The sequence below is a fragment of the Aricia agestis genome, chromosome 1, assembly GCF_905147365.1.
Source record: "Aricia agestis chromosome 1, ilAriAges1.1, whole genome shotgun sequence".
In the NCBI taxonomy this organism is placed as follows: Eukaryota; Metazoa; Arthropoda; class Insecta; order Lepidoptera; family Lycaenidae; genus Aricia; species Aricia agestis.
In genome coordinates this window covers 16071936-16099574 of record NC_056406.1, presented here as the reverse complement: position 1 = coordinate 16099574, position 27639 = coordinate 16071936, and the positions used below count along the sequence as shown (strand labels likewise).

General features: G+C 37.7%; 1 protein-coding gene across 1 annotated transcript; it reads right to left on the bottom strand.

The window, feature by feature from the left end:
- Positions 1–1910: 1910 nt before the first annotated feature.
- On the bottom strand, positions 1911–23061 carry LOC121729043 (zinc transporter ZIP10). The gene is made up of 4 exons (XM_042117433.1): positions 22535–23061; positions 13282–13423; positions 3980–4174; positions 1911–3348 (listed from the first exon to the last, which is right to left on the bottom strand). The coding sequence occupies exons 1-4, from the start codon at positions 22676–22678 to the stop codon at positions 2444–2446; spliced, it is 1386 nt and encodes a 461-aa protein (XP_041973367.1). The 5' UTR covers positions 22679–23061; the 3' UTR covers positions 1911–2443.
- Between the last annotated feature and the right edge of the window lie 4578 nt (positions 23062–27639).

The window sequence follows — 27639 nt, the reverse complement described above, 5'->3', positions numbered from 1 at the left end:
TACTTTATATTTTGAAGTTGGCTTTGAGATGCCCCTATTTCTTTTAAGTAATGACTCTAGAAAGTCGTTGTTCACAGTACCTAGATGACAAAGTAATCTTTTATAAACCTAATTCAGACGTTAGATGTCCCCACGTATTAATTGTGTGGCAAATATAGTTCATAGACTTTCCTAGTCTTTGGGGCAAGTCCATCTAAAGATGATTATCGACATCGTATATGTACACTAAACAGACTAAAAATCAGACAGTGACATCTGTAACTACCTTTCCTCTGTAAGTGTCTCCTTTACCAGCAACGCCCCCGCCCACGTCCATTTATAGCCTTGTCGGACCAGCTGTCATCTGTCAAATTATGTGGTCAAAGTTAAGGTAAAAGTTAAAGTTAGCCTTAACTATAACCATAACTTTAACTTTAACCACGCCTCTGGTGCAACCCACCCTTAATTACTAACGTAATCCAAGAAACTCCAAAAAATCCCTCGTATTGCCACATTTTTTTAATTTTTTGGCATTAAAAAAATGGCACTCCGAATGCGAGTACAAAACGGGAAAAAATTTGCCGATCGTTTTTGGTAACAGGTAGTTATTAGCGACATGTCTGTTTCTTAGATCAAACCTCTGCAATACTGTTTTACCCACTGAGCCATATGAAACTAGTCGTTTAAATATTGAAGTTTTTGCCGCTAGATGGACTTCCCCCCAGGCGGACTTACCCAAGTTGACCTTAAATATAAAATAAGGGGACAAACGAGCAAACGGGTCACCTGATGGAAAGCATCAGCTACCGTCGCCCATGGAATACGCTCTCTTCTTGAAGGTTTGCAGGTCGCATTGGTCCGGAAATACTGCTGCACTGGTGACAGTTCGTTCCAGAGTTTTACAGTGCACGGCAGAAAGTTACGCGAAAAACGCACGATGGAAGATCCACTCATCAAGGTGATGAAGATGGTATATTTTTCGCGTGGAACGAAGGCGAAAAGCTGCAGGGGGTATGATTCCGAACAACTTCTCAGAGCACTCCCCGTGATACAACCGATAGAGGATGCAGAGTGTAGCCACATCTCGGCGTGATTCCAAGTGGTCCAGCTTGTTTGAAACACTGTGGGCTATGGCAGTCAACACGGGCGTATATATAGCTTTCTTAAGAGGGCTTAACGTAAAAAACCGGCCAAGTGCGAGTCGGACTCGCGCACCGAGGGTTCCGACAGCTTAAAGGAATTATAGACCTGAGTATTTAGTATGAATTTCAATTTAATACCTCTACGCGTTTATGAGGAAATGGGTAGTAAGTTTAAAATTATTAAAAAAAAATATATTATGTGATGTAACTAAAAATTTATGGTTTTCGTAATTTTTCCTTTATCTATGCTATAAGACGTTGCTTCGTACCAAATTTCAAGATTCTGAGTTCACGGGAAGCACCCTGTAGGTTTTGATTCCCTTGCAAGTGTCGAAAATTTGCGGCATAAACGGCTGTATCTTTTGATTGCGTTGGCTTAGAAGTTTGATTTTTTCACAGCTTCAAGGGACAGTAGACCTGAGTAATTGATATAAATTTCAGCTTCATGCCTCCACGCGTTCCTGAGAAAAAGGGTCTTGACAGACGGACAGACGGACAACAAAGTGATCCTATAAGGGTTCCGTTTTTTCCTTTTGAGGTACGGAACCCTAAAAACGGCCAAGTGCGAGTTGGACTCGCCCATGAAGGGTTCCACAGCAGCAAATAGGTAACGTGTTTAGGTTCAAAATCAAATTTATTAATAGGTATTTCAATCAATAGGTATTTAAATGAATATCGGAATGTTGAATATACTTATTTATAAAAAAAAGTAATACGCTCCATAGTATTATAATACTTAATTATTTTCACAAGTAAGATGAGAAGAAGTAATGGGGTCCGGACCCCCAGGACCCCCGGGCCCCCTTATATACGCCCATGGCAGTCAACAATCCGAGCGGCCCGTTCATTTTTACTATGCCCTAGTAGCTGTAGTACTAGTTATTTTCGCGGTTAATTATACCTAATTACTATCCCGACTATGCGGTAAAGCAAAAAGTTAGGACTACTATGGTATGGTTAGGATAATGATTTTGGCAGTAAGTATATTATGTTTGTACTCGCATGTTTCATTGTAGTGCCTTCAGTCTGGTACCAAATGTGGACTGCAGAAATCAAAATGTTTGGTCGGCCACAAAAACATTCAGCTTTCAACTGACTGGCCTAACATTGCGTGCATGTTATCGGTTAATATTTGGTACCAGTTGCCTAAGAAAAACAAATTTTAATAATACCCTGCAATACTTCTAAATGTACCTAACTATAAATCTTACGTAATATAAATTGTCTAATTTACATATTACTTACTTAATTAAAGTTTATACAACCTTGAGTGGCTTTTTATCACATAATATTAAATACCTACCATCTGTCTATCGAAATAATCATTGTTCTGCGTTTCTAAATAAATATTGTATGGAATCTTCGTGTAAGGCAATCATTAACATAATAATTCCTCCACTCAAAATTCCTAGAACTGCTAATACTAGATGAACACTTTTACCTTTATTGTTTTCATTTATTTCGGGCACTAAATCGGCCAGAGCTATGTATAAGAACGTGCCGGCCGTGGCCGCATAAATCCACTGCGAAGCCGACTCGTGATCTTCGGCTAGCCATATTCCACCCGCCATTCCCATAAAACTGAGTATGGAGGAGAGCAAATTGTAGTACATGGCCCGTCTTATGCTCATTCCGGACCGCAGCAGAACTGCAAAATCGCCCAGCTCGTGAGGCAGCTCGTGGCAGAACACGGCTAATGCTGTCGCGAATCCCGTGACTGGATCGCCACTGAATGCCGCGCCGATGGCCAGGCCGTCCGTCAAGTTGTGAAGGCCATCGCCGACTATGACCATCAGCGCAGTCGACGTCATCGGGCGCTCCACCGGCGGCGGCGGTGATCCGGGCATTATCGCTCCGAGCTCGACTGAGTCCACTTGTTTCGGTGATTTAGCGTCTCCACTGGGAGCATCGTGGGAATGCGCGTGCCCTCCGTTCAAAATTTGCATGATCGCTTCCACCGCGTAAAACAGCAGTATGGTCAAAAATGTTACGCTGCATTTAAGTATAACTTCCGTTTCCTCTTGAGGTTCGTTTGGCACCCCGTGGGATTTGATCGCATGCGGCAACAGATGCAGCAGTGCATCTCCGCATAGAGTCCCTACAGCGATGGCTACCAAAAAGTGGATGACATGACTGAATATAGCAGACTTCAGCATGGGAACTATTGCAACTCCTAGAAGACCGGTGGCACTTATAATCAGGATACTCAAACTTGCGTAGATCCATGCTGAAAGGGAAAAAACGTATGTAAAAATAGGAAGCTCCCTTGTCTAGGTAACTACTGTAAGTAAAAAATAAATAGTTCTGAGTGTTTAGTTAGGATATTTTTTCTAGTGTTGGTACTTTCAATAAAAAATATGTATAGTCATTTAAAATAATAATTACTAGCTATTTGACCGAGCTTTGCTCGGTATTCGATGAAAATGACATTTTCTAAAAATAATTCCTAGCTAGATCGATTTATCGCCCCCGAAAACCCCTATATACTAAATTTCATGAAAATCGTTTGAGCCGATTCCGAGATTCCAATTATATATTTATTTATACAGAATGTAACAAAAATAAGTGATAATACTTTAGGGTGTGTACGTGTTCCTTGTAGAGAGTTCACTGTGAAAGTAGCAGCGCTGAAAGAATTTTTTTTTCAGTTTTGTATGGGGTAACTCGTGACGCTCAGACCCTTACCCATACAAAAGTGAAAAAAAATTTTCGTCTTTCAGCTACTATCACAGTGAACTCTCTACAAGGAACACGTACACACCCTAAAGTATTATCACTTATTTTTTTTACACACTGTATATAAGTACAAGAATTGCTCGTTTAAAGATATAAGATATTTAAGATATTATTATGCTTACTCCAATGCCTTTCTAGTTTGGGTGTTGGGGCTTCAGTTTTGTAGCATGAGCGTTGGTCCAACTGGTAAACGAGTGCTGGACACATTTTCAGGAATGTTTTTGGGTTGATGGAAATGACGCCCGGTTCGTTCTCCATTCCGTAGACCTCTAGGATCTCCTTCGGAGACAGGCATGATTTGTTCAATATTGGCAGTGCTGGAAACAAATGGAGACAAATGATATAATAATTATTACTAGAGTTCGCCCAATGGTCCAAATTCGACCTTAGTTTCAACGACATTAGGACTACTACCTGAGTACTACCTATATTTTGTAAAAAATAGTGACTTTATCATTTTTTTTCAACTCTTGTCTCTGGGAACTCCCAGAACAATGCTTACACGGCCAGTCTGAGATCAGCTAACTAGCTGATCTCAGACTGGCCGGATGGCCGTGTAAGCATTGTCTAATAGTATCTTAGATTCAATAAAAAAACTATAAGTAATCCATTTTCAACATAGACATAATATGACAGTATATATTATGTCTATGATTTTCAATTTGTTAACTTGTTGTCAACAGACTTCGACCATAAATAAAAGAGTATTAATTCGTATGTATAGGCTTGTCACTCAAAAATCTGTCATTTCTCATGTGTGTGTCTTGTAGTGTGTGTAATGTTTTATTTGTTAAAAAAAACCGGCCAAGTGCGAGTCGGACTCGCGCACCGAGGGTTCCGACAGCTTAAAGGTATTATAGACCTGAGTATTTAGTATGAATTTCAATTTAATACCTCTACGCGTTTATGAGGAAATGGGTAGTAAGTTTAAAATTATTAAAAAAAAATATATTATGTGATGTAACTAAAAATTTATGGTTTTCGTAATTTTTCCTTTATCTATGCTATAAGACGTTGCTTCGTACCAAATTTCAAGATTCTGAGTTCACGGGAAGCACCCTGTAGGTTTTGATTCCCTTGCAAGTGTCGAAAATTTGCGGCATAAACGGCTGTATCTTTTGATTGCGTTGGCTTAGAAGTTTGATTTTTTCACAGCTTCAAGGGACAGTAGACCTGAGTAATTGATATAAATTTCAGCTTCATGCCTCCACGCGTTCCTGAGAAAAAGGGTCTTGACAGACGGACAGACGGACAACAAAGTGATCCTATAAGGGTTCCGTTTTTTCCTTTTGAGGTACGGAACCCTAAAAATGTATGATAAAAGCATAATTTCAAAATAATATTAGTTCGATGCACTCCTTCACCATATTATAAACTATAACCACAGTATAGCAATATGACATAGGGACTAATATTGCTATACTCAGTACTGTGCTATAACTGTGCAAAATTTTATGCACAGACCTACGTTTCCCCAATTTTCGTAAAAAGGGTTACAAAGTTTTTCGTTCGCGTATTAATATTATGATGTTTGTATTAAATTCATCAAAGTTGTAACCTTATAATAAGATTGAGTTGACGGTCCCTTTTTAAAAGGTCACAATTTCCTAGATAATTAATAATTATATAGGTCTTAAATAAATCGTCATTGTAAGCGATTGTTACCCTAAGCAGTTCCTTAATTTAATTTCACGGCTGTAATGTAAGGATCTTGCTCCTTTGAAACTAGGAGGGAAGTACAAATCATCTCGGCTGCAAGGGTCACCGTATTCATGGTCGTACCTAATAGGATAATCGCGTTCTCATATAAATGACAAGCGCTGGACAGTGGACTCCTCACGAGTCATTTTGTACTTTTACTTCCCGACTGGCAATCAGTATTGTTAGTTAGGAATTAAGAAATTGTAGCCTAGAATTTTTCCTTTCGGTAACCTCGAGATAGATACCTTAGTATGAAACCGCCAGACGACGCGCACCAGGCCGCAACGCGACATGCGGCCACACCATAGCCGCCGTCGCCGGCCGCTAGTGCGCGCCCGGCTTATGGTCGGTTGAAGGTTACCGAAATGATATAATTTTTTGTTGTAGTCTTCCAAAGAAGACTACAATAAAAAATAAAACCGACCAAGTGCGTGTCGGGTCACGAGTGTCATTCCTGCCGAACTACAGCTTTGTAAATTGTAGGTCCTATAATATTATGTTATCTCAAGGACCGCTATAGCTAGACTTCTGAAATTTTTACAGATTGTGTAGGTATATCTGTTGCCGCTATAATAACAAATACTAAAAACAAAATAATATTAATATTTAAGGGGGGCTCCCATACAAAAAACATGATTTTTTAGATTTTTTAGCTCAGCAAAAATGCTCAATATCAATAATGGCAACAGGTAGGCACTTGAAATTTTCACAAAGGCCTTAAATGTTATATTTGTTCTTTAATAATTAATAATAATATTGAAATAAAATAAAAATTTAACTGGGGCTCCCATACAAAAACACAACTTTTGGCTTATTTTTGCTCTACAGGGTGTAACAAAAATAAGTGATAATACTTAAGGGTGTGTACGTGTTCGTTGTAGAGAGTTCACTGTGAAAGTTGCAGCGCTGAAATACCAAATTTTTTTTTCACTTTTGTATGGGCACGGGCCCGAGCGTCACGAGTTTCCCCATGCAAAAGTGAAAAAAAAATTGGTCTTTTAGCGCTGCTACTTTCACAGTGAACTCTCTACAAGGAACACGTACACACCCTCAAGTATTATCACTTATTTTTGTTACACATTGTATAACGGTACGGAAGTCGGAACCCTTCGTGCGTGAGTCCGACTCGCACTTGGCCGATTATTTTTGTATTTTTCCTAATCACAAAAGCTATAGATAAGTACCAAACTATTTTATATTAATTATGTTATGAAACTACAGAGCGTCCGTGGCCTAATGGGCAGACCTTCGGTTCGCACTCCTAGAGGGTGCAGGTTCGAACCCGGGTGGAGGCGTGTACCTATGAGACATTTACTGATCTCAAGTACATAATACGGACGCTCGTACGGTGAAGGAAAACATCGTGAGGAAACCCGCACATAGTTGGTCCCAGACGTATTGACTAGTTCTTTCCTCTGGACTAGGCCGACTATGATGCGAGAATGCCGTATGCGCTTGGGCAACCATACGGACATCTAAAAATCTTGTCCCAGGCACTGCAGTATTTGAGGAGTGGTTACTTCGCTCTGAAAAATACTGTATAAATCATCCACAACGGATGTAAAGGCCTAGTTTTTTTATGAAACTACAAACGGGTTTCATGTAGACGTTATAATTTTACTCAGTTCCTGTTCACCAGACCTCTCCATACCGTGCAAACCTGTCTATTGCCTGTTGAGCAACTCTTATGCAGCTTTCTTCGACTCAGTAGCAGGATTAATCAATTGACCGTTATCAGCGTTATGCAATCAGTGTGTCAAAACTCAAAAGCTATAGTAGTTTCCTAGCATGAAAAATTCAAGATTTCTAAGCAAAAAAAAACTCGAAAAATTTCCGCTCTAATTTTAGGTTATTCGTATTCTACGTCTTTGTATTTATTATTAGCAAGATACTTACAAATTAAAATTGTTGAACGATAAGATATCTAAAACTTTACAGCCAGATTTATTATTCTTATCATTATCATAAGTCAAAGAATGGCGTTACAAAAGTAAAAGATGGGTGTCGTAGCCTTAGCCAAGAAGGACGTGCTTCAAATTCGAGCCCCTTCTAAGAGCTACAGTAGAAGTTTAAAAAAACCGGCCAAGTGCGAGTTCGACTCGCCCATGAAGGGTTTCGTAGCAGCAATAAGGTTTATTTTTATGAAATTAAAAGTTTTCTGATTTATTTTTATATTTCAGTTGATTTAATGAAAGCTAAATTAAGGTTTACTATTTATGACGTATAAAAAAACCACTTTGGAACAGGCTCCCTTCAAACTATTCAGGTTAGAAAAAAATATATCTATCCATAAATACCCCACACGCATAGGTTACTTAGATGAAAAAAAATTGTTTTAGTTGTACCTATGGGGACCCCTAAAATTTTTAAAAATTTTTCAAATTTTGTATCAAAATCTTAATGCGGTTCACAGACTACATCTACTTACCAAGTTTCAATAGCATAGCTCTTACAGTTTCGGAGAAAAGTGGCTGTGACATACGGACGGACAGACAGATAGACAGACAGACATGACGAATCTCGAAGGGTGGTATGTCCCTTCACGTGATCTATTCTTCATGTGTGCCAAATAACATAAAAATTGCTCCAGTAGTTCTTAACATAATAAGCAATTTCACATAATTTTCCCCGCGTTTTCCACATTTTCCTCTGTTTCTTCGTTCCAATTGATCTTAGCTTAATATTATTTTAGCCTATAGCCTTCCTCGATAAATGGGATATCTAACACTGAAAGAATTTTTCATTTTCACAGATTATGTATTTCTGCTGCCGCTATAACAACAAATACTAAAAACAAAATAAAGTTAATAAATGGGTGCTCCCATACAACAAACTATAATACATAATTTTTTTGGTCGTTTTGGCTCGTAATCCATAATGGCAATGTATATTGCCATTATGGATTACAAGCCAAAAATAGGCTCACTCCTTAAATGGGTGCTCCCATACAACAAACGTAATTTTTTTGGTCTTTTTGGCTCGTAATCCATAATGGCAATATATAGACACTTGAAATTTCCAGAAAATCCTCAATTATATGTGTACTTTAATATTAAATAATAAAATTTAAATAAAATAAATAATAAAGGGGGGCTCCCATACAAAAAACTCAATTTTTCCCTATTTGCACTCTATATAGGTTTGACCGATTTTTATTTTTCCCTCATGTCCCTTTGTTCCCTGTAATCTTTAAAACTACGCAAAGGATTTAGATGCAGTTTTCTTTAATAGATAGAGTGATTCAAGAGGAAGGTTATAGGTATAATAAGTGCGAAGCCGGGGGGGGGGGGGTCGCTAGTGATATACTGATATTATACAAAACTATGTAAATTGCAACTTCATTACAAACTTATTTTGTGAATATCATTCAACGTACGCGGTAGCCAGTACGTGACCAATCCACAGTGAACCAAAGTGCCATGAAGGTCGCCAAAGTGTACCCAAACCGACATCACTATCTAATTCAAGGGCACCAATAGAATCGGCAACGTATTTTACAATGTGACGAAGTTTCCGTCTTTCACTAGACACATTTTGTTATCAAGGATAAAGTTGACGGGGAAATAATTACAGGAATGAAAAATCAATTTAGTTTACGATTTAAAAAATATGTGGTGTATTCAGATTAGGCGCTAATTCACTTCTAAAATCTATGGCACGAATTTATTTGGTCTCGTATGTGATAGACCAAGAGCCCGCGAGGGATAGACCTTTCTTCGTTTCGTAAAGCTGAAAGTTTACCTGTTTGTGACCTTTACAGAGGTAAGAACGACCAGCAACTATGGAGTTTCAGTCGCGGTTACTTTAGGAGGTATCCAGTTCTGAGGGTCTACCTGATCTTCGAGAAAGGAAGCTCAATTTCATAGCTTATATTCTTCGCGGTAATTGGAGGAATCTCGTCTTCCAGTGCCGGACATTTTTTGACAGTTGCAGGCTCCCCGAGCCCCCCTTTTATTTTGTGAAGGTCGCCGGCTGCTGCCGCAGCACGCTCGCTGCGCTCGCTCGGCTCCCTCTGTGTTGTGGACTGTGGTCTAAGTTCTGACCTAACCTAACCTACTTTTGGATTTTCTGGATTGTGTTTGTTTTTGTTTTGGCGGCTGCGCCCCCCGAGTCCCTCTTTCGGGGGGGCTGCGCAACCCCGTCCCCCCGCTTCGGTATCCGAGGTTAAGTTTTTGTATACTTTGAGTAACTAGAGTTACCTACAATACTTACAATATAAGTTTTTAAATTTTCCAAAAATATCCCCTCGGAAAAATTAGTCGCCACATTAGGTTTTTAAATAAGTAATACCTTAACCAGTTTTACACTGATCCCGCTGGATATATTTGATACCTTGCAGTAGCAGCCGCTTTTTAAGTTGTTTTGATCCTAGACTTTGTTGCTTGTATAGTTTAATAGTTGCTAAGATTTAATCACTGCAAAGTTAGTGTTTAGAAAGTCGCCTAAAAAGGATGTCAGTTGCCGTGTTAAATATTTGCCCTTTAGAAATAGGTACTAAATCAATCTATACTAATATTATAAATGCGAAAGTATCTCTGTCTGTCTGTCTGTCTGTCTGTCTGTCTGTCTGTCTGTCTCGCTTTCACGCCAAAACTACTGAACCGATTGCAATGAAATTTTGTACACAGTTATTCTAGAGTCTGAGAAAGGACATAGGCTACATTTTGATGTGGGAAAATATCTTATTTCCATGAAAATATCGATGAAAATTTATTCGCATTGCGCAGGCCAGCGCTCATCCCGGGGGTCCTGGGTTCGAGTCCCGCAGGCGGAACAAGTTTTCAATGTTCCTGGGTCTTGGATGTGTATTAAAATAATATTTCAAAAATCTTAAATATTTTTTATGTATAATATTATAAAAAATCCAGAAATATATCGATGCAATTTAGTTCTAATACGATTCAACAGATGGCGTTTTATTTTATTTTAGTTCTAATACGATTCAACAGATGGCGTTTTATTTTTTACTTAAATATATTTTATGTATCTATACTTCTATACTAATCCATACTAATATTATAAATGCGAAAGTATCTCTGTCTGTCTGTCTGTCTCACTTTCACGCCAAAAACTAATATTATAAATGCGAAAGTATCTCTGTCTGTCTGTCTGTCTGTCTGTCTGTCTGTCTGTCTCGCTTTCACGCCAAAACTACTGAACCGATTGCAATGAAATTTTGTACACAGTTATTCTAGAGTCTGAGAAAGGACATAGGCTACATTTTGATGTGGGAAAATATCTTATTTCCATGAAAATATCGATGAAAATTACTTCGCATTGCGCGTGGCCAGCGCTCATCCCGGGGGTCCTGGGTTCGAGTCCCGCAGGCGGAACAAAAAGTTTTCAATGTTCCTGGGTCTTGGATGTGTATTAAAATAATATTTCAAAAATCTTAAATATATTTTATGTATAATATTATAAAAAATCCAGAAATATATCGACGCGATGCAATGAACATTTTAGTTCTAATACGATTCAACAGATGGCGCTTTTTTTTTTACTTCGTTGGAACATAGAACTAATCATACTTATTAGTTATTATGTTTTTGTTTATAGTTTTTAATACGTTAGAATATTATGTTTAATAATATTATCACTTGCTATAATAATAATCAATCTATCTTATCTTATAGAACTCCTACTGCATTTCTAAGGAGTTCGAGTGTGTTGTGTTGGCCTATATTCCATCCAGAAAATATATCAATGCAATCAACATTTTAATTCTAATATATGAAAACAGATGGCGCTTTATTTTTTACTTCATTATTATAACAGAACTAATCATACCTACTTTATTATATATTATTGTTTTTATTCATAACTAGCTGTTGCCCGCGACTTCGTCCGCGTGGACTTTAGTTTATAGCGCGCGGTGTCAACAAAATGTGTGTCAAATTTAAAAACTTTTTAAAACCCTGGTAAGTGGTACCCCTCTTAGGGCCGCGCTAGACCGGAATGGCAGCGCTGAAAGTGCTCGCCTCGCCGCTGCCATTTCGGTGTAGCGCGGCCCTTAAGAGGATTCCACACTGCCCTTTTTTCCATACAAACGTTGTCCCCTGTTTCCTCCCTGGATAATGCTAGTAGAGTTATAATTTTTTTCCTGAATATCTACGGCCACTAATACAATGTCCCTATGTTTTCTTTTTTTTCATAATTTAATTATTAAATAAGATATGAACGTTTAAAAACCCAAAAAAATGGCCAGATTTTCCGCTGTGTTCAAACGTCCAGAAAACAGATTTGGCTAGATTATACAAAAAAAGCAAAACATAGGAACACAGCTCAAGCCTTTTTTTAATCTTTAATGAAAAAAGTACTTAAATCGGTTAAGTTTTGGAGAAGGAATCAGGGGACAACGAATCGTTGATTTTCTGGATTTTCTGCAGTTGTCTCTATCGCGTTCTGCGGTATAGGCTTGAGGTAAGGGAGACAGCTATAGATATTACACGTACTTTTTTTTCATTTCTCTAGCCCCTGTTGTATCCTCTTAATTAATCAAAATACCCAAGAACAGCTGTGCAGTGTGCACATAATCTGTACTAATATTATGAATGCGAAAGTATCTCTGTCTGTCTGTCTGTCTGTCAGTCTCGCTTTCACGCCAAACGCCAAAACTACCGAACCGATTGTAATGAAATTTTGTATACTGATAGTCTAAAGCCTGAGAAAGGACATAGGCTACTTTTTTACTGGAAAAAAAGGTTGTAAGGGTCGTAAATTTGTTCAAAAAATTCATAATAGATGGCGCCGTGCGTCTTCTACATCGCGCTGACGCTTGCTCAAAAGTCTTTCTATAAGAGGTGGTATCATCTTACATTTAAGTCTCGATTTTTTTCGATTGTTATATCTATTCTACGGTATTAAATAACTCAGTACTTTATCTGTGCAGGCAGTGACGTAACCTTAAGACCAAATTTCACCAACGACTGTTAAAGTTAATGCTCGAATTAGTATCACGTTAGCTGTTTTGTTTTTCATATGAATGAAAGAGAAGACAGGATATTTTAACAAGCTGTTAACACTAACAGACGTTGGTGAAATTGGGGCTAAACCTATCAATGATAAATAGTTTATGGGTAAAGTTGTGTAATTGGGGGGCTAAATAAGCTTTAAAATTTGTCATAATATATAAAGTTTAACATACAAAAATGAAGTACTTATTGTTTGCACACTGCACAGCTGTATTGATTTAAGGGGTACCAGGGTTTTTTTATAAAAGCTTTTGACACCAATTTTGTTGACATCGCGCGCTATAAACTGAAGTCCACGCGGACGAAGTCGCGGGCAACAGCTAGTATAATAATAATTATTATTATATTGATTTAGTATTTCTAAAGGGCAAATATTCGCCTCCGTGGTCCAGTGGTTAATAGCGTGGGTCTGGACTCGGAGGTCGTGGGTTCAATTCCCGCGTTGGAAACATGTTATTTCCAAGTTTGGTTAGGACAATGCAGGCTGATCACCTGATTGTCTGACAAGTAAGATGATCCATGCGTCGGATGGGCATGTAAAAAGTCGGTCCTGCGGTCGGAACAGAGAGTGCCCTTGTGTACTGAGCACACACTTGGGCACTATAAAATTACTCCTGCTGGCCTGGTTTCAATGAAACCGGCCACCGTCACCGAAACCGGTGTGGGGGGTATTATTACTTTAGAAATGCATCTACGCATCGTGTTGCGGTCTGAATTGACCCTATTGATGAGGCCACAGGCCTTCTACTTACTGGTGGATGGCGACCTCTTGTGGCGATGCTGTGTGTCGTGGAGCTGGCGGAAGGTGCCGTTGACGCGGTGCAGCGCCAGGTCGTGGGGCGACGTGAACACGCGCCCGCCCAGACCCAGGCTGTCCAGCAGGTGCTCGAAGCCCTGGGAATATTAAGCATCCTTGAATAAAAAATGGACCTTTTTCATCCAATCAACGATCAGATGGATCCCTAGACCGTAGGTAACAAATAACGCCGCGCCGGAGACGACGTGGAAAAGAAAACAGCGCACAACCGTTGTTATTTTACGTCGGCTCTTTTAGAGACCGTTATTAATTATTGAGAGTTGTTCTTGAGGATGAAGAAGGAAGGTAATTTATAGGTACTTCGCACAGGTATAGTTGGAAAAATATTACTTTTAAAATCCATGTAATGTGGAAGCTATCACCTGATTGTCTCTATCATTAAAAGTAGAGTAAGTGAAACTTTATTAAAGTCTTTATAACAGCTGTTGGTGAATTCCGACATTTCTCGATTTAGTTTTCCGTCGTGCAGTCTCTTAGAAAGCAAGTTTTACTGGTCAATAAAAATATCAATGGCATTTTCTCAAAGCTTTCCGACGTACAAACTGCTCGGATGTGTTATTCAATAAACATGTTTGCAAACGCCGGGTTATGATATAACTCTAGGAAATGTTTTTTTAAAGATTTGTAATAAATGAGTTTTAGACCGCAAGGAGAAACAAACGCTAAACTATTAGCTTATTAGTTAAGAAATCTAATAAATTGGATTAACAAAACAATTACGTAAATATCTCTTTGCCTCGTTCATGTCTTCTAGAATAGTGGCTTGATAGGCAAGGACATTATTCGTAGGCAAGGACAAATATGAAATAATAGTATTTAACCACAATAATTACGTATGTACAGTGTACACCGTTATGTGGAATGTAATAATAATAGGGATGATGACAAGGTCAAAGGTTAGCGAATTTTGTTAATAAAATAAAGAAATCACGGTAAAAAATAAGTGTTCCCAAAATTTCAGCTCGATAGCATTTGTTTTTTTTTGTTATGCGCCTTCAAAGTTGGATAATAAAGTCGATTTTTTTTCAATTAAATTTCTCAATATTTGTATACCATTCGATAACTTATGCAATTTAAAGCAACTTTTGTTATAAAACCACTTTCATAAACGCAATATTTAATACACCTCCGTGGTCTAGTGGTATAGAGCGCGGCGCTTGACTCGGAGGTCGTGGGTTCGATTCCCGCGTTGGGAACATGTTATTTCCAAGTTTGGTTAGGACGATGCAGGCTGATCACCTGATTGTCTGACATGTAAGATGATCCATGCGTCGGATGGGCATGTAAAAAGTCGGTCCTGCGCCTGATCTCTCGCCAGTCGTGTCTGTCTTCCGTCCCACTGGGTTATGAGAGTAAAGGAACAGAGAGTGCTCTTGTGTACTGCGCACACACTTGGGCACTATAAAATTACTCCTGCGTAGCTGGCCTGGTTTCAATGAAACCGGCCACCGTCACCGAAACTGGTGTGGGAGCTATTATTATTATTATTATTTAATACACCTATCAAACAAAGTTCTCTCCCGATGCGTACAAACTACGAAAGAGTGACGTCAGTTTTTCGTAGCATATTTGTATGGAGCGTTTCGGGCATGTCTATTTTATGAGATGTTTGAATTGTCATATCTTGGTAAATTTTTAAGCTATGAGAGTCATTCTTTCAGCGATGTTTTTATTTTTTAAGGGTCTTTCAATTACTAATAAGAAAAAAAAATAGTCATCCTATTAGGGCTGGGTTGCACCAGATGCTTGGTTAAAGTTAAAGTTATGGTTATAGTTAAGGCTAATTTAACTTTAACCTTTCTTTGACCACAGAATTTGACAGAAGACGTTGCTGGTCCGACAAGGCTTTAAATGAACGTGGGCGGGGGCGCTGCTGGTAAAGGAGAACTGTCAAAAATGGCGTTTTTGTATGATGACAGCGTTAGTTCCTTTCTTCGCCACATGCATTTAAAGCCTTGTCGAGCTCTATGGCTATGGTGAAATATGGCGTCCATTTTTGACTTTAACCAAAGATTTGACATTTTGCATTGTAATTAAAGTTACAGTTATAGTTAAAGTAAGTTGGTGCAAGTTGCAACCCACCTTAAATAACTCATTCACTGCACATACAATGTAGATCTTTTAGTTAGGGCCCTAGGGGGTTATCTAAACAATTCGATATAGCAGGTGGACTATGGAGAATGAAGAAGAACAAGTAAGAACTATCTGTTAGGACATTTTCGTGAAATATCCATCGTGAACCTGTCCACTGACCTATTATGTACATAACGTACGATAATATTCGATAACACTAATCTCTTATCTAAGACGTAAACATTATCCCCTAAATTCGATAAACTTCTAAATAAAGTCGAGCAGTGCCGTAAATAGGGCGGTGCCATCGGTGCCAGACAGATCCTTATTTTTCGAATTGCTCCCGATAAGTTCCCGCTGCGCCCCAGAGATGTTTCTCAATGTAGTAAAAAAATATCCACAGCCGAACATATTATGATGACCTCCTCCTTTTAGGAAGTCGGTTAAAAAACAAAGGTGCAGTTATATAGAAGCTCGCACAGGGCGCAAAAAGGCTATTTACGACACTGAACTCGAGTTAGGAGGATAAATCTAATTTTGATTTAAAACTACAATGATATTACTTATCTAATATCCACCTACCATAATATTATATTGACTTGGCTGACTGATACTAAAACACAATTCACCTACATATAAATAATAATAAAATCGGCCAAGTGCGAGTTGGATTCGCGCACGAATGGTTCCGTACCACAATAGAGCAAAAATAGACTGAAAATTGTGTTTTTTGTATGGGAACCCCCTTAATTATTTCATTTATTCAAATTTTATTATAAATTATTAAAGCACTAATAAAACTAAGTATTTCGTGAATATATCAAGTGCTGTATTGCCGTTATTGATATCGAGCAAAAAATAGCAAAAAATCATGTTTGTTGTATGTGAGGCCCCGCTTAAATATTTAATTTATTTTATTTTTAGTGTTTGTTGTTATAGCGGCAACAAATAAACATAATCTGTGAAAATTTCAGAAGTCTAGCTATAGCGGTTCTTGAGTCTGCGGAGACAGACGGACAGACATCGAAGTCTCAGTAATAGAGGGTCCCGTTTTTACCCTTTGGTTACGGAACCCTAAAAACGTGATAGAACGGATACCAAAGATAAATACGCGTTAATGTTAAACTCAAAACACAAATTATATTATTTGAGTAACTGATAAGTAACGGATTAATGTTTGCCATTGTGTTCGCAGCTGAATGTTTGTACGAATTTCATTCACAGGTGTTGAAAAATCTTTTATTTTTCTAATGACTGAAAACTGATAGTAGCTGGAAACGCACGAACATTATTAAGTTGTGTACTTAATTAAAACTAGCTATTTGACCGAGCTTTGCTTGGTATTCGATAAAACACGAATAAAATGACATTTTCTAAAAATGATTCCTAGCTAGATCGATTTATCGCCCCCGAAACCTCCTAATCCCTATATACTAAACGAGCTTTTGCCCGCGGCTTCGCTCGCGTTAAGAAGTATTATTATATACAAACTTTCATCCCCTATTTGAACCCCTTGGGGTTGGAATTTATCAAAATCCTTTCTTAGCGGATGCCTACGTCATAACATGTACTTGCATGCCAAATTTCAGCCCGATCCGTCCAGTGGTTTGGGCTGTGCCTTGATAGATCACTAGTGACTATGTCAATCAGTCAGTCACCTTTGAGTTTTATATATATAGATTTCATGAAAATCGTTGGAGCCGATTCCGAGATTCCAATTATATCTATACTTCTATACTAATATTATAAAGAGGTAAACTTTGTTTGTTTGTTTGTTTAATTGTAATGAATATGATCAAAAACTACTGGACCGATTTTAAAAATTCTTTCACCATTCGAAAGCTACATTATTTACGAGTAACATAGGCTACTTTTTATTTTAGAAAATATAGGGTTCCGTAAGATATTTCAGTTTTTCGGAAACAACCAGAAAATTTAATTATTTTGCGTACGCTGCCTAAACTATAAAAGATAGAACCATACAATGTTCTAAATAAATGTAGATCTTATAAATATCTACAAAAATGTCCGCGACACACCTATCTATGTCAAGTGAGGCACAACAACCATTTTTTTATTTAAAAAATCTTGATTTTTTTTGACTACATTTAGACGCATTTATTTTACTCATGCTAATAATCCTTATCAAAATAAATTATTTCATCTCTAAGTACAGTTTATGTACAATATTTAACCTTTGATTGATTAAAATTGGACGTTTGGTTTAGAAGTTATGGCGAAATTAAAATATTGCGATTTACGCCCGTTTCGAAGTGGGCGCTGCTACGAGTACCAAGGCGGGGTCGGGGGTGCGCTCGCGGCAGAGTTTAGATCTATTCAGAGTATTCACTATTGAGTAGTAATGTAGATCTATCAGTAGTATCGACAGAGAGCTGACGACCAAATCAGTCATGTAGCTTCAGCTGTGTTAAGACTCCGTTAGCTACTTCCCTGAACAACCTTGTCTGATAATCTGCGTGCTGGCAGGCCGTGGGCGGTGGGTGTGGGTGGGTTGGGAAAAAATTGGAAAAAATGTAGTTTAGTGTTTGCGATGGTAAATGTTAATTTATAATTTTTTCACATAGATAATAAAGAATAACCGGCCAAGTGCGAGACGGACTCACGCACAAAGTGTTCCGTATTTCAGAAGTCTATCTATAGATATAAATTTCAGAAGTCTATCTATAGCGGTCCTTGTGATACAGCCTGGAGTCATACAGTCAGACAGACAGTCATATTTTTTTTTCACAAAAACTACTGAATCGACTTTAATAATTTTTTCAGTGATTGACATAGGCTATAAGGTAATGTTTTACCCTTGCGAAGCCGGGACGGATCGCTAGTATTATATACAAGAATTGCTCGTTTAAAAAAATTATAATTCATATGGAAGGAAACATAAGTATGTACTAGGTAAAATATTATATTATTATTGATTATTATCTCTGCGCTTAATTATTTATCACTTTAATCGGTCCTACAGGCTACAGTTAAAGGTTTACCAAGAAACACGAGTCAATCTAGAACTTGCGTCAACAATAAATAAATAAATAACAATAAAAGTCTTTATTTCAACACGATATTATGTGTAAAATATTAGGTAAAATTACAAAAAAACAATGTTAACACTGTAAAGGGGTGTCCAGTCAAAAAAATCACTAATAGTACATTCTCATAGTCTCTACCATAGACTTATAATATACTGTCGTGCATTATAAGTTTATGGTCTCTACCAAATCTTATAAGTATCTTAAAATGAGCAATTCTTGTATATATATAATTGGAATCTCGGAATCGGCTCCAACGATTTTCATGAAATTTAGTATATAGGGGGTTTCGGGGGCGATAAATCGATCTAGCTAGGAATCATTTTTAGAAAATGTCATTTTATTCCTGTTTTAGCGAATACCGAGCAAATAGCTAGTAATACTATAAATAATAAAACGAGCCATTTTCTGTACATGGGTAGATACCTATGATATTCTATTATAAAAAAAGAAACGAATTTAACGACACTCGACTGTACGTCAAGAAATTGTTGTGTATTTACTAAGGTCCTTAGCAAATTTAAATGGCATAAAATTGGAAATCGCGGAAATGGAACTCACTAGTCACGTCCACATCATCCGGGTTGTCGGACAAAGACTATATTTCCTCCAAACGATTTAAAGATACCTAAAGTAGATTATAGATAGAGATAGGAGTACGCGTGTCGCGTACACCTTGATATTTTTTTTAATCACAAAATGCAAACACAAAAGAACTCCTTCCAGGAATTATTTGCTACGAAAACGTAACTTTCACGTTGTGGTCAATTCATTCTTTGTATAAGTACAACCAAATATAGAGTTGTGAAATCTAATGGTGCTCCCACACCGCAGTTAGAAAATGTTTAGTAACGTTAGTAAACATATTTTGTTAGCAAACATTTAATCACAAATGTTAAAAAATGTTAAAATGTTTTCATGTTAGAAAATGTTTAGTAAACGTAAGTTAACAAATTATAGCAAAAAAAAAATTATAACAAAATAAAACATATTGTGGTACCTTTTGTTTGTAAACATTTTACCTATAAAGGACGACGGGGTATGCGGTGAGCCAATACCAGATTGAATGAAATGTTATAAAATGTTAGTAAACATTAGTAAACAATCTAAACATTTTCTATTACTGTAGGAGCACTTATAACATGTAACAGTTCCTAACAAAATGTAACAATTGACAACATTATTTGCGTGGGAGAGCTATGCTTCGGCACGAATGGGCCGGCTCGACCGGAGAAATACCACGTTCTCACAGAAAACCGGCGTGAAACAGCGCTTGCGCTGTGTTTCGCCGAGTAAGTGAGTTTACCGGAGGCCCAATCCCCTACCCTATTCCCTTCCCTACCCTCCCCTATTCCCTTCACTTCCCTACCCTCCCCTATTATCCTATTCCCTCTTAAAAGGCCGGCAACGCACTTGCAGCTCTTCTGATGCTGCGAGTGTCCATGGGCGACGGAAGTGACCCGTTTGCTCGTTTGCCCCCATTATTACATAAAAAAATTTTGTTAGTAAATGTTTTTGTGTTATAAAATGTTTACAAACATTTTCTAACGGCGGTGTGCACCGTTAGCTAATCAGACAAAATAAATTATATTATGTATGTATTATACGTATTGACAATATTCTTACTTTATATTACTACAGTATTTGTCAGTATAGTATTCGACGGGCACTTACGTTTCGGGATAAAAACTAGAACATGTGTCCGTTCAGTAGTTGTAGAAGAACTTTTTGCGTAAAGAAGTAAATAACACAGATACTTTTGCCTGTACAAAATTTTTGTGATGTGATTACGCTGCCTGTTTACGTCTTACACTTTGTCTTGTAGTTTAGTTTCTGTTGGGTCAGTCAATAAACATCATCTGTCCATCCTGATAGGATTAAAACCGCGACTTCCCTTTCCGCAATCTAGCCGCTCTGGCACCGACCACCGACCCATCGCGCAATAGGAGCGTCTATTCACGCAGAATATTAAACAAACATACTTCTTTTGTTTGAGAATATTACGCACATCCAATACATTATTTACTTTGCCAAATAAAGAGTACAATTACAATTTTATGTTTAATTTACAGAAGTCAGAAACATCATCGCAAAATGTTCCATCATCTTCAAAGTAGAGTTAAGTGTTCTGTGTTTATGCAATGTAAGTATAAGATCTAGTGTGAATTGTGATACTAGACAATAATTGCATAATGTGAAACTTATGGGGCACGCACGTGTGAATTATGTGAAGAGTACAACAGACATTGTCTTGATGGTGGATTGGAGTGGTAGAGTCTGTAACGCTGTAGATACTAAAGAGATATTTGAAACACGTTACATACCAATTATTTGATTTACTGAAATCATTTTTTATAGGTTGGTAGGTGTTTTGTTTGATAGAGATACGCAAACATATTACTTTAAAGATCAGAAGGAAATAAACGAAACCGCTTGCTCTTACTTTTTTTGGGAGAGGTAAGAAGTAGAAATGTATTTCTAAACATGGATTATGAACATAATTATAATGGCGTTTAAGCAACCATAACCCATTATTTACTATACTGTACTCGGCGAGACATGGCGGTAGCGGTCATTAACTCCCTGTCAAAAACTTGTCATTTTCTATATAAACCGCGATTGACAATGAAGTGTCAGATGTTGTCAATAGCGTCTTTGTATAGAAAATGACAAGTTTTTGACAGGCAGTCAATGACCGCTACCGCCATTTTTCGCCGAGTATAGTATAGGAAAAGAGTATAAAATCAACAAGACTCTAGGTATCATATTATGCTTCTCTATCATATAAGGCTTCTTGAAGTTTAGGGCTTGAATACTCTACATTTCATATTATAGAATTTTGATTGAGGTGGTGGGTTTAGGGTAGGAATAGTAGGTACTACTCTTATTAGATTTCCTAATATAACAAGATAAGATGCTGTGCTTAAACTATTAGCTTAAGAGGATACACCAGGGGCTAGAGAAATGAAAAAAAAGTACGTGTAATATCTATAGCTGTCTCCCTTACCTCTAGCCTATACCGCCGAACGCGATAGAGACAACTGCAGAAAATCCAGAAAATCAACGATTCGTTGTCCCCTGATTCCGTCTCCAAAACTTAACCGATTTAAGTAGTTTTTTCATTAAAGATTAAAAAAAGGATTGAGCTGTGTTCCTATGTTTTGCTTTTTTTTGTATAATCTAGCCAAATCTGTTTTCTGGACGTTTGAACACAGCGGAAAATCTTGCCATTTTTTTTGGTTTTTGAACGTTCATATCTTATTTAATAATTAAATTATGAAAAAAACATAGGGACATTGTATTAGTGGCCGTAGATATTCAGGAAAAAAATTATAACTCTACTAACATTATCCAGGGAGGAAACAGGGGACAACGTTTGTATGGAAAAAAGGGCGGTGTGGACTCCTCTTAAACATCACCCATTCTTATTACCTTATCATATTTTATACTATGTACAAGAGTTCATGAATGATTCGACGATGCAATAAAAATGTAAATAGATAATACGGCTGTCGACGGGCGGCTCTTTTTGTAAGCGTGGTATTTACATTTTACTATAGGTAATATTATGTACTAATTTGCATTAAAACAATCGCTATCTTAATATATATATAGTTAAAATATGGATACACAGCGAATAATCATTCCTATGTTAAATGCAAAATAGAATTTTTAAAACGGTCCTAAAGTTCACAAAAAGTTATGAAGAATAAAGACACGGTCTTTATTCTTCATAGGTTCTCGATAAATCTCACTATGCTTGTTTACTTTGGTTAAATTTAAACTAAACATTGATAACTGATTTTGATAGTGATACTCACGATAAATACTACGATTGACAGGTTCGATGAACTTCCGTTTACGAAATAGGGAAAGGCGATTTAACTATTGCAATAGTTTTTATAAATTTTCCGTTGGTCTCGAGTAGAGAGTCGAGATTTCTCTCGTCAGGCGCGACATCGGATAGAAATGAACATCGTTTACAACTGAGTCTCTCTGACATCAGACATGGTCGCGGGCTTGCAATTGAATGTATTAAATAAAGTACTGAATATGAGGCTCACGTACCTCGAAAGTGATGGTTCCGTTGTCGCCGTACTTGTCGAATATTTTGTTGATGAAGTACTGTTGGACGGGCAGCGTGGTGTTGGGCGGCGCGGGGTCCGCGTACGCGGCCGCCGCCAGCAGCACGATGGCGCTCGCTGTCCACATGGCTGCGACTGATGGCGATGCGCCGGCGATCTGCGCTCTATCGGCGGTGTCACTTATCCGAACCGATAGGACCTGCGCTCGCGCATACCGCTCCTATTTGTTTACGCGATAATCTTCGAATTCGCGATTCGTACACACGTCTCGGTGGGTCGGAGCTCGGTGTGCGTCTGACACTTTCACAATTCACCCGACGCTCGCCGGCGTCTGAGGCCGGGCCCGCTGATAAAGAAGTGTTTACGTGGTGGCCATCAAAACCGTTCCGTCGCGGCTCGCGACACCGCGGCTGTAGAAAAGGTCACAGATGTTAGAAACTCATTGAAAGTGTTCACCTCGTTCCTCTCTCTTTCGCTACTGCCGATTGTTCGTTCTCGCTGATACTGTACTCGGCGTTGTTATTTAATGTTTATCACACGACACCAGAATTTTTAATCTACAGTCAGATATACAACGTGAAATGGCGTGGAAAGGCTAGGCTAGTCGTTATCAATTTATGATTTAATTGTTACGTTCTCTACTGTTTAATAAACAACGTCACCTCTGTGAAGAATGTATCTTGTTAGTTGTTAAATGTAAATAGCGTAGTATTGTTTGCAATCTACAGATACCAGTAGGTATGTACTTCCGCGTTAATGTTTATTGTGATGATATTTATGTTTAACTGTATAAAATAAATTATCTGTGGAAATATGTCAATGGAATACGACGAAATTATATTTTTTTGGGAACTTTCTTTTCTTACGTTGACCTTTTCTTTACGAACCTGATAGTATGACACCATTCTTAACTTCTCTGCATTAATTTTCATAACGTAAAGACTTTAGGTAATGTGGACAGTCTCTATTTTAAAGACCATACCTCCTAAGCAGACAAAGTTGCACATTATAAATTATATGTAAGTATATATAGGAAGGTATTTAGAAGGTACTTCGGCACGAATGGGCCGGCTCGACCGGATAAATACCACGTTCTCACAGAAAACCGGCGTTAAACAGCGCTTGCGCTGTGTTTCGCCGAGTGAGTGAGTTTACCGGAGGCCCAATCCCCTACCCTATTCCCTTTCCTACCCTCCCCTATTCCCTTCCCTTCCCTACCCTCCCCTATTACCCTATTCCCTCTTAAAAGGACGGCAACGCACATGCAGCTCTTCTGATGCTGCGAGTGTCCATGGGCGACGGAAGTTGCTTTCCATCAGGTGACCCGTTTGCTCGTTTGCCCCCTTATTTCATAAAAAAAGGTAGATCCGATATCATATTTTGATTAGGGGTAAAGTTCAGACAAAACTCCTACCCAAAGTCTATGCCTCTAATGAACCAGTCCCTCTACTTACACCTAATCTTTAAAGTCCTTACCTACCTAGGACCGTTGTCTGTCTGTACTCTGTACTAAGGCTACGGTAGAGTACTGAGAAATTGTGGTACCATTCTAGGATATCGTAAGGTTAAAAGGAAACCTCTATCTTAAATTCTATTGTTTCAAATGTACTTATCGTATACTAGACGTTCCATGCCGCTTTGCCTGCGTAAATTAGGAATTTCACAAACAAATTAGCCCACAAAAAATAGCCTATGATCCTTCACGTGGTCTACTTTTTATCTGTGCTAAATAACATAAAAATTGCTCCAGTAATAGTGATAATTATAACATAACTTCCTCGATAAATATGCTATCTAACACTGAAAGAATTTTTCAAATCAAACCAGTAGTTTCTGAGATTAGCGCGTTCAAAAAACAAACAAACAAACTCTTCCGCTTTATAATAATTATTATAGATGTATGTTCCAAAGAACGTTTTTTTTTACTTTCCGAGTCTAATCGTACGTTAGAAGCAATAACTATAAGTAATAACATTACAACAGCTCTATAATCTATATCTACCTAATTAGTAAAATTACTAATTAGTAATTACCCATGATGTATTACCTAAAACCCGTTTATAACACGACGTGTCATTACGTCTCGAAATTAGTTAATACAACAATATGATTATGCACAAATTAGAGGATAATTAAAAAAAGTTAACAGTTAGGTAAATAATCATTAAGTCCCAAAAAATCGGCCAAGTGCGAGTCGGACTCGCGCACAAAGGGTTCCGATGCAGAGTGTGTGCAATTTGTGTATGGGGCCCCCATTTTTAACACATTTTTAGCCCTTAAATTTTTATTTTATTTTGTTTTTAGTATTTGTTGTTATAACGGCAACAGATATACATCCTACACAATCTGTGAAAATTTCAGAAGTCTAGCTATAGCGGTTCTTGAGATAGAGCTTGGACACAGACAGACGGACAGACAACGAAGTCTTAGTAATAGTCCCGTTTTTACTTTTTACCCTTTGGGTACAGAACCCTAAAAAGTAAATATTAGCAGCTAATACTTTTAAATTTTAATATAACAACAATTCATTATTCAGGCTACAGCCAGGTTTTTTATGTGAGCTATTTACGCAGCGTTGGTTTGGTGCCTGCTTATGTTCCATTAATTCTTCTATTAACTGAGCAGAAGATGTCGAGTTATTTTATTTTCGAATTGAAATAAATATTGTATTATATATTAAATATAATATTATTAATCGTTATGTTATAAATATAATTTAATGTTGTTAAATATCACTTACAGATTACAATGTAGGTATTCACTTTTTTAGAAGTTCACCTGATGCACGAGTTTGTTGGCACTTTAATAAATAAATAATAGGATAAAGGAGTATAATGTTTTTCAACATCCTAAAAAGGCGGATCTATGTTTGCCTGTTTGTACTTTTTAAGCTACTAGTCTACCAGTTTTTGAACGAGATATCCAAATAGCTTATCTTCACGTGAGTAACAAACAATGCAAGATTAAGATATTAATATGTACTTAGGTATTATTCCTGACTGTAACTAAATTGATAAAATGCAAGGTCAGTGTTAATTAATAATTAATATTATGTTAGAATAATCTAAATTCTAAACGATAAGAATATTCTGGGCCTCGGGATTCATTGCATTTGTTGGACGTTTTTAATTTTAATAATAATGATAAGTGATAACAAACTACTTATTTACTCATATTTTACTTCAATAACAATTTTTTTTTAGGGTTCCGTACCCAAAGGGCTTACCCTTTGGGTACGGAACCCTAAAAAAGATGACACTCAGACGGACAGACATCGAAGTCTTAGTAATAGGGTCCTGTTCTTAAACGGGACCCTATTACTAAGATTTCGATGTCTGTCCGTCTGTGTGTCTCCAGGCTGTATCTCAAAAACCGCTATAGCTACCTTATGATATTTTCACAAATTGTGTATATCTGTTGCCACCATAGCAACAATTAAATTTATTACTAGAAACAAAATAAATTAAATATTTGAGGGGGGCTCCCATACAACTTAAACGTAATTTTTTTGCTTTTTTTTTGCTCAATCTCAATAATGACAACAGGCACTTGAAATATTCAAAAAATACTTAGCTTATTTTTTTTTTTTTTATGAAATAAGGGGGCAAACGAGCAAACGGGTCACCTGATGGAAAGCAACTTCCGTCGCCCATGGACACTCGCAGCATCAGAAGAGCTGCAGGTGCGTTGCCGGCCTTTTAAGGGGTAATAGGGGAGGGTAGGGAAGGGATTAGGGGAGGGTACGGAAGGGAATAGGGGAGGGTACGGAAGGAAATAGGGGAGGGTAGGGAAAGGAAAAGGGTAGGGGATTGGGCCTCCGGTAAACTCACTCACTCGGCGAAACACAGCGGAAGCGCTGTTTCACGCCGGTTTTCTGTGAGGACGTGGTATTTCTCCGGTCGAGCCGGCCCATTCGTGCCGAAGCATGGCTCTCCCACGTCAATATTCAGCTGTATTTATAATTTAATAATTAAAAGTTAAATTAACATACACACAAAACACATTTTTGCCTTTTTTTCCTCTATTATGACGGAACCCTTCGTGCGCGAGTCCAACTCGCACTTGGCTGATTTTTATTTATTTCATGAAAAAAAGCATTTATTTTACACAGGTCTATCGACTCTACTCTATCTACCGTATCTCTTCTTAGATTAATCTGCCTAGCATTTATGTTACTTAATTTTTTCATAACTTGTTAAGGAAATTATAGCTCTACAAGGCTGTTTCGGTGAGTGTCCAAAATAGAACTACTACCTCTAACTTGTGGTATCCTCAATGACAGCTGCTCAGCATCCACGCCTCCGGCCCCATGACAATGTCATCCAAGAGTTGGTACTACTAATATATATTCTGTGCCAAGAGCCACTCCTTATACGACTGTATTTCTGTTATTGAAACATAATGATAAGTTCAAAATGGCCGTATCATTTGATTTACGGTACTGAAAAATAATATTGTCCACTATAAAGTCCACTGGACCGAAGCTTTTGACCGTCCCGAGCCCTGACCAGAGGACAGATAAACAATTTGCCTGAAGTTTACACAATTTGTTTATCACAAACATTTACAAATAACATCACTCCATGTAAACATGTAACGTTGCAATCCTTGATAAGAATGTAAGTAGATAAGTACTACTTTTGTGGCATTTACTATATTGTTGCTAATCATCATCATCTTAGCTCCATTAGCTACCCTCGCTGTCCTGGCTCCAGAGTATCCAGCCCTACTAAACAAGTGTCAAGCGATTATCGCAATCGCCAACAAAATGTAAGGGATTTGACATCTGGGGGCACGGGAGTGCCCCCGCCAAGATGAGCCAAGCGAAGCGCGCAAGGGCACTACCTACCTTTTCTCGAAACGTTTCGTCGTATTTTTGAACCCTCGTAACTTTGGATTGAATATTTTTTTTTTATTAAATAAGGGGGCAAACGAGCAAACGGGTCACCTGATGGATAGCAACGTCCGTCGCCCTACCTAAATACGTAGGTCAATAATTATTGTCAAACCTACTATGTTATGTATATATATTATAATTAATAACCATTAATTATATACATATAATTAATGGTTATGGGTTTAAATATT